The sequence below is a fragment of the Zosterops lateralis genome (genome assembly GCF_965231275.1).
Source record: "Zosterops lateralis genome assembly, chromosome: Z".
Classification (NCBI taxonomy): Eukaryota; Metazoa; Chordata; class Aves; order Passeriformes; family Zosteropidae; genus Zosterops; species Zosterops lateralis.
The window spans coordinates 52114355-52123181 of NC_139800.1; the positions used below are offsets into that span (position 1 = coordinate 52114355).

At 47.2% G+C, this 8827-nt stretch overlaps 1 protein-coding gene across 1 annotated transcript; it reads right to left on the minus strand.

Annotated features, from left to right (window-relative positions):
- Nucleotides 1-3528: 3528 nt before the first annotated feature.
- Nucleotides 3529-8732, minus strand: TOPORS (TOP1 binding arginine/serine rich protein, E3 ubiquitin ligase; the record flags this gene model as incomplete). The annotated part of the gene is made up of 2 exons (XM_083883178.1): nt 3529-7015; nt 8337-8732. 2 exons carry the CDS (start codon nt 8730-8732, stop codon nt 4034-4036), a joined length of 3378 nt encoding a protein of 1125 aa, XP_083739304.1. The 3' UTR covers nt 3529-4033.
- Between the last annotated feature and the right edge of the window lie 95 nt (nt 8733-8827).

The window sequence follows — 8827 nt, forward strand, 5'->3', positions numbered from 1 at the left end:
GTTTGGTAAATCTCATTTCCTACCCTGACCTGATTAATGCAGCTCAGTCCTTGTCCTGCTTTTGGCTGGAATTTGAGTTATTTTTTTTAGAAGCAGGTACAGCATTGTGTTTCAGATTCAGTATGAGAATGATGCTGACAACACACCAAAGGTTTGGTTGTTGCTAAGAGTGCTTACTCTGAGTCAAGGACTGTTCAGTGGCTCATGCTCTGCCACTGATAAAGTGCACAAAAATGTGGAGAGAAGCACGGCCAGAAAAGTTCAAAGAGATGTTCCACAAAATAGACTGTCACACCCAGTATAAAACTGAGGGAGTTACCCAGAAAAGAGCCTATCTGGGTTTGGCATTGGCCAGCAGGTGGTCACCAATTGCACTGTACATTACTTATTTTCCTTTGGTTCTCTCTCTCTCTCGCCTTTTTTTACTATTACTAATATTACTACTATTATATTTTACTCAAGTTCAATTATTAAACTGTTAACCAACAAGTTTCCAATTTCTTTTTCCCCCAAGTTCTCCTCCCCATCCCACTGGGGTAGGGTGTGGTGAGTCAGCAGCTGCATGGTAGTCAGTTGCCAGCTGGGGCTAAACCACAATGCTTTCTCTATGCAAGTAGAATTCCTAGTAGCAGCTGACACCAGACCATGTTGCTTACTCACACTTCGCAGGTAGCTACAGCGGGAGTGATGAGCCAGTCTACACAAAGCAGCATTGGAAATCAGTGGCTGCCTGTAACATGTTTTCATCAGTTCTGCTCACTGCCCTAGACACCCTTCACGTTTTAATGAAAAATTCCAAGTAATGAGTGTCATGAAGAACAACCAAATGAGGTTTCCCACACTGTAAATGTCTCTGAAGTATTGAGAATGTTTTCTGACAGCTTGTTCTTTGCAGTGTTTGCAGAAGATCCCATGCAGCATGTAGCTCCTGAGCCTTCAAGAGCAGATTCCCAGGGGACTCCATGGGTGGCGCAATGTTTGCTCTCTCAAAATAAAGAAGCAACCTGCATTTTTTTCTCATTACACTGAAATTTTTAAGCTGAACAATTTCCTGATCACTGTGGCCAAGATTATGCCATCTCCCACCAGGCTTTCTCCATTCCCAACCAGCAAGTATAGGGCATCTTACCTAGCTGTCTCTCTGAACATTTTTAATACAAAGTTCTCTCCCACAAACTTTAGGACTTTTTCAGATCTGTTCACCACAGCAGGATGGCATCTCCAGCCGGTCTCTAAGTTGAAATCTGCCAGAAAGACAAAGGCTGATGATCTGGAAATTTCTCCTAATGGCCTGTTAAATTAACTTCTCAGCACTGGCATCCTGGCTGGGAAACTGATAGAAGACCTCCACCACATCTGCTTTGTTTTCCATCCCTTCATCCTCACCCAGAGGCCCCCATCATCACCAGCTCTCCCTTCTTTTTAGTGCAACAGCTCCACCTTGCCCTGCCCTCTTCTCAATAGCCTGTACCCTCCATCTCAGCACTCCAGGTATAGGATAAGTCCCACTTATGCCAGGGATACCCCAGCACTGTGAATGGACCAAGGCTTCCAGTCAAAGGTACTTGCACCATCAATCCCTGAGCCATCTGCCAGGGACACCCCAGTCCCTGAGCCCCTGCCCTCCAGGGAAATTTGGAGAGGCTATCAGGGCTAAACAGAAGCCACCAAAGGGAGCCACCACATTCATTCCTAGGAGATGCCAGGGAGCTTTTAGTAGCCAGTACCCAGAAGCGACATCAGCAAGACCACCACTATGGTTCACACTACTTGGCCCCCAGGCCTCCAAATGCCTGGCTCCTTCAGACATTTGTGCTCCCTGAAACCTAATCCCAAGGTAGGGACCAACCCAGAGATGCTCCCAGGGGCAAGACTGTTGTCACTCCTAATTTTCCCCCAGGCTCAGCCAACTCATGCTGACTGGTTGGGCAAGAGCAGCCCTTCTACACAGCCTGGGCACTTCCAGGTGATGAAGACCATGGTGAAACAAGCTGCCCCCTTCAGCCCCTGGATAACCACAGTGGAACAGTGGCCCTGTTGTATGCCACCACAACACAAAGATTCCGACTGCAGAAGGCTGAAAATGACTCCTCTATTCTTTGGATGTGTCTCCTTTTTTATACTATTCTACACAGACCAATTTGATTGGTGACAAGGCAAACCTCTTCAATCACATTGGTCAGACCAGAGGGACATCAAAAACAAGTCCCTCCTAGGGAAAAAATGTAAACAAATTTGCCATCATAAAATCATGTCTCTTGTTTACAGAAAATTCCCTGGGAAAAGAATTTCAGAAACCAAAACATCTCAGGCAGAAACCAGGGCGACAGAGCAGAGACCCACCTGCAGCCCATGGAAAAGCCCCACTCCAGAGCAGGTAGAGATGCCCTGATGGAAGCTACAGCCTATGGAGATCCCACACAGGAACAGGCTTCTGTCAGGAGCTGCAGCCTGTGCTTAGGAGTACACACAGGAGCACATTGCCTGGCAGCTGGAGCAATCTGTTTTGGAAGTACTGCACACCTGTAGAAAGGGCTCCTGTTAGAGCAGAGGAACAGTCTAAGGAGTAAGAAACAGCAAGACTGAATGTTATGGACTGACTACAGTACCCACTCCCCATCCTTCTGCACAGCTAGGGAGAAGGAGGTAGAAGAGCCTGTAATGAAAGACTGAAGTTGAGAAGGGAGGGGAAATTAATTTTAGTTTTGCCAGTTTCTTATCCCCTTACTCAATTTTTCATTGACAATATTAGATATTAATTGTCCTCAATTCTATCTGGCTAGTGACAGTACTCTACCTTATCTCAGCATAGCTTTCCCATGCTACTTTCTCCCCCACCCTGTGGAGAAAGGGAAGTGACAGAGCAGCTTGGTGAGTATCTGGCAGGCAACCAGCCAAGGTCAAATCCATCAAACTCATGGAGGTACTGCAGGAGAGACAGAGAAGATAACCTCCTCATTCAGCCCTGAGAGCTACTGCTGTGCATACAAAGGGACAAAACTGGAAAACAAAATCCTGCCAGAGCCCCTGCCAGAGCCCTGTGCATTGCACATACTTGCAGCAGGACATCTAGGATGTGCTGAGCTGGGTTGGTTGGTTATTTTACGGGGGTCAGGAGGAAGTGTTTTATTGCCAAGACAAGACAGACGTCTTTTAGGTATGCAGCCACAGGGTATAAAGAAAAGACTCCTTGAAGGCTGCACAGCTGTAGAACACAAGGCAGAATGCACAGGCTCCAGTAAGACAAATAAAAAGAAGAATCTGAAAAAAAGAAGTTTTCCAAGGGGATACTCCTATGTTAGAAAGGGTCAGACAGAGCAGCCACCCAGCTTTTGGGACAACTCAAAACTGAACCAATCCCACACAATCTCATCAAAGTTCCTGCTTTCATGAAGGCTTGTACCAGCTGATCTCCAGACAACCCTTCCAACCTGGGGTACTCCTGACTGCACAAATATCCAATGGTCTGGATATGTGAGATGCTCAAAACCAAAAGAAAAAACTCCATTTGCGAAATACACAGTACATATGTAAATATATTTAAACAAATGAAAAAATCTTATTGCTTCATTCAGATTTCGACACAGCTTACCTTAAAATTACTCAAAGTCCTTTGAGAGTTCTGTACAAATCACAAACTACTATTCAGCAGAGATCAGCTTAAACCAGAGGTTCAAATGATGCTGGAATTCAGACTGAATCACTTTCTATGAACTAAACAATGTCTAAAAAGAGCTATCCCCATAAAGTTAATTTCCTGGCTCTTGTTTTGGGCTCCTTTTCTGGTTTACACAAAACTTTGAAATACTCTGTGGATGGCTTTATGAAATTAAAACTTCCAAACAGTCCTCTAACAAACTTTAAGAATTACATACTAGCAACATTCTATCTTCTTTGACTTAAAAGTGCATACACATTCAAAAGTTTTATACATTTCCTAGACAGAAAGAAACTCTATCAGACATTTTAGTTCTCAAGGGGAAAAAAAAAGTAGTTAAATTCACAGTTTTAACAAGTGTTCCAAGAAAGTCTACTACATTTTTTCTTCTGGGAAATCAAACCATGAGGATCTATTGACAAGTCTCTTTGGCAGTCTTAGTATCAATGGTTCTCTCTCTGGACATTCTAAGAAGGAAGTCCTGGGAGAAGGCAGTTGCCTGGAAGGCGCTGCTGGTGCTTCTGGAACATAACTGGTTACAGTTTCTGTGTGAGAAGTGTCACTGCTGGTATTCACTATGGTAACATTCTGATCAGCAGCTGTTTCTTGAAGTTTGATATCAGCATTTTTAATGCCACCATCTAAGTCTTCTCTTGTGGCAGAGATACCATACTTTTTGTCTACTCCTCCAGTTTCCTCACATCCTGTCCTCCTCAGAAAAGAAGATGGAGACTCACTCTCCCTCTCATATATCTGAGCTGTGCCTGTCCATGTAATACTGCTGTCCCATTCAGTACTTTCTGGCTCCTTGCTACTATCACTATCAATCGTAATCACCACCGGAGAAGAATGTACTGAGTTACTTGTGTGATGTTTCCGGTGTTTCTTCTTATGCTTTTTCTTTTTCTTTTTAAGATGCCTTGTTGTGTCTGTTGCTTTTCCTTCGTAGACTATCTCAACACTTGGACTCCTCATCTTTTTCTTCCTTTTTTTATGCTTTGTCTCACTGCTTGCACAATTGTCTGGCAGGTTATCTTCATTTTTGCAGCAGTCTCCAAATTTTGTGGAAGTTTTCTTGGAGTCATTTTCTCTTTCTACACTTGTGCTCTCCATGAATGGATTCTCCAGGTGGCGAGTTTTGTACTTCCTTTTTCCACCAGGCTTTTCACTTTTTGTTCTGTCAGTTCCTCCAGAAGGAGTCCTTGATCTGTTGCTTGACCGACTCCTTGACCTGCATCTTTCATAACAGTAATAATGCCTCTCATGGAGTCCCCTCTGGCTATGCAGATCTGTCCTCTCAATAAATGATCGTATCCTGTATTCTGGACTAGTAGATTGCCTTGAGTAAAGAGTGTTAGACCGGGTCCTCCTTCTGCTGGAGGATTCATAGCTGTCTCCAAACACCTTTCGACTACAGAAAGCAGAACCCCACTGGTGTCTGCTTTGATAACTGTCTCTTACATAATAGCGATCACTGTCTCTACTTCTTGATCTCCTTTTACTGTGGCCTTTGCTACGTGAACGTGATCTGCTCACTTCTCTGGATGGAGTGCTCTCACCACTTAGAGAGCCCCTCTGGCTTTTCAGAGAGGCTCTGGTGTCATGAGCCCTTGACCTTCTGCTGCTTCTTTTACTCCTGTGTTTGCTACTATCTCTGCTTCTTGATCGTCTCCTTTTAAGTTGGCTTTTGCTACGATGCTCTCTTCTAGAGTGACGGCCGTGACTGCCTCGACTGTCCCGTGAACAGGACTGTGGACTTCTGGACTTTCCCTTTTTAGACAATCTGTGATTCCAAGGAGAGCAAACTGTGTCACTCCCTGGAGAGGGGCTCCAATTCAAGTCCTGTGGATGAAGATCTTTTCTTTTACATTTGTTCTTCTCATCGTCTTTTGATTCCGTCTTCTCGACTGCAGCAGAAAAACAGCTTCTACAACTTCCTGTATCCTCCCTGTATGCTGGGGAACGGGGTGAGAAGCTCTTGCTTGGTTCACTGTCACTCCAGCTGTGACACTGGACTGGTCGCTGTTTCTTGACATCTTTCTTTTTCTCCTCCTTGATGGACTCCTCAGAGTCAGAGGACAGCTCAACCACTTCTGGTGTCCTCTCAGCCAATGGCTTCACGTACCCAACAATGACACAATTGTCTGAGGAAGAGCCACTGTCATTTGAGTCAGCATTAGCCTGTAGCTCAGTTTGCAGTTTAGTTCTTTGACTCCCTGAAGCAGAGTCCTCATCAGAACTTTCGGATGACTCCAGAGGAGTAGCTATGGTTGCACGAACCTCTTCTGAAATGGAATAGGAAGGCCCTGGAGTTTCATCATCCCAGGGGGCTTGACCAAGACCAGGTACAGACAAACTGTTATCTGGCCCTTGTGGGTACGCCACATCTGGAGATATCGTAATAATTGATGAGTCTGAGTGGCTTCCTTCCTCATACGACGGTGCAGGACAGTCATAATTGGCATGTTGATCATATGCTTCCAAGTTAAAAGGACAACGAGCAAAACTGATGAATTCATGCAGGAAGTGCTCTGTCCGATTCAGCAGAAACGGCTTTAAATCATCAGCAAAGGCCTGACTTTCCAGATCGTATCTCGTTACGTTACTCATGATTATGTGCTGCACAATATTGATCAAGGATCCGTGGGCACCAAACAGGACGGTAAGTTCTCGCTTCAGCCAAGGAACCAGCCGGTGCAGGCAAGCGGGGTTGCGACGGAAGAACTCTGCCGAAATCTCCCGGTACCGGCCGCCGTCCTGAATGCTGCGGATGCGCACGCCGGTGCGGTACAGAGCCCTGCGGAAGCTGATCATGTCCTCCTCCTGGATCTGTCGCAGGGATCTGCCCTCTGCGCTAGCCTTCCTCCTTGAGGCCAGCCTCCTGATCATCTGCTGAATCTCTCTGTGTCTGTGTCGCCTCGGTTCACTTGACAACCCTTCAAACAACATCCCGTTATCGGGAGGGGACAGCATCCTTCGGGAAGGGGAACTGCGCGTGCGGCGTTCCCTCGTTAAGGTAGTGCGATAACGAAACCTCCGGCCATCGGGGCTGGCAAAGGAGCTGGTTTCTAAAGGGCTGAGTATGTACTCCTTAAAGTCATCCTCAGCTCGAATCGTATGGAAAATGGAAAAAAAGGGCTGCTTGCAGAGCGGGCATTCTGCTTTGTTTTTTGACCACTCTTGGACACAGCGGAAGCAGAACCTATGCAAGCAGCGATCCAGATACGCAACATTGTCAAATCTGTCCAGGCAGATGGGGCACTTGGAGTCAGGAGATGCATCTGTTGGCAGCTTACTGGTGCTGGCTTTTGGAGAAAAATTGCTATCTTCTGCAATCTCCTTATCTGAAGTCATGGTCTAGAAAAGACAGAGACAGAAGATCATTGCTACCACAGAGACACAAAAAGCTTACACGTAAGATGAAGAAACCCATAACAATTGCTTTTAAGGGTGCAAAACCCTGTAATAGCTCCAAGATAACACTGAACGAAGAGGCAGCATTACCTCATAACTTTGTTTGGCTTTTCTTCACAGTGAGATCTAGCTCTTCAGTGCTGCATATTTTACACAGCACTTGGATCATGCTGGCATAGATGAAGGTGAAAGGCAGGCCTTTCTTTTTCCTCACTCTTAAATAACTCTTTTGATGTGGTCAGTAAAATTATTGATTTACATGTTATCTTTCAAAACATAGCTCAAAAACCCAAGCATTTATACACGAAGAGTATGAGAACAGTTAGTTCTGAACTGAGTTTAAAACAAACCAGCCATAAGAAATAATTGCACTTGAACTATGTTATCACCTTCCAAGTTCTGGTGGACCTGTTCTGTTCCTGCACACTCTGCCCCTCTTTGTTGGGCATTCATGCTGGACCACACAGTTTCTTGTATTAGACAATCTCTAGGGATGTGTTCCTGCCAAAATAAGTATTTTTTTTTTTCAAGACTGAAGCAAAAACAACCAGATGTCATCCTCAAGCACATACTGCCCTTTTTCTAGTCAGGTTGTTGTGTTGTTTTGCCAGAGACAGTAAATTTTCTTTACAGTGACTGATCCAGGGCTGAGTTTTGAATTTGTGTTGAACACAGTGTTGATAATACAGCGATGTTTTCATTATTGCTGAGAAGGACTTACATAAAGCCAAGGTAATTTCTGCTTTTTGTACTTCCACACTGGTCAGAAATTTGGGGGTGCATGGGGGTACATGGGAGGCTGGGAAGAGACACAGCTGGGACAGGTGACCCCAACTGACCAAAGGGATTTCCAGATGATGTGACATCATGCTCAATATATAACATGGGGGAAAGAAGGAGGAAAGGTGAGACATTTGGAGTGATGATGCTTGTCTGCTCAAATCACTGTCACACATGATGTGGCCCTGCTCTCCTGGAGATGCCTGAACACCTGCCTGCCTACTGAAAGCAGGGAATGAATTCCTTGTTTTGCCTTCGTTGTGTGCGTAGCTTTCGGTGTCCTTATTTAACTGTTTTTATCTCAACCTATGAGTTTTTCTCCCTGGTTGAGGAGTGCGCAAGCGCCTGCATTATGCTTGGCAGCTGGCGAGGGTGAAATCATGAGAGATGTCAAACGTGGCCAACAAAAAAATCCGTCTACTTAAAAGTTATTTTAGGTTTTGGCATTACCCTAAGGCATTGCAATCCAGTGGAAATAAGTTACCACTCTGCTCCAAAAGCCATCATCCCGCGTTCTGCAGCCGGTCTGGAGCAGGCCTTTCCCGCGGGCAGGGCCATGGGGGAGCCGGGGCAGCCCCGGCGCTCGGGGCGCCCGCCCAAGTGCCCGCGCCCCCGCGGGGCTGAGCGGGCCCGGCCCCGCGCCGCCCGTCCGCTTCCCCGCCCCCGGAGCCGCCGGCCCCGCCGGGCCCGCCGCTCCTCCCGCCCCCAGGCCCGCACTCACCGCCGCCGGGCCCTCGCTTCCCGTGCGGGCCGGGGCCGCGGGCGCCTTCAGCCTGTGGCGCGTCCGGCCGTGCCCGGTGCCGGGAGGCTCCCGCCGCTCCTCCCCTGGCGGGCGGCGGCGGCGGGCGCCCTCCGCCAGGCGCCGGGCCGGGTCCGCCATCGGCAGCGGCGTTGCCACGGGAACAGCTCCCCGCGGGCGCGGAGCGGAGCCGGGCTCTGCCGGCAGCGCCACCGGGGCCGTCCCGTCACATCCGC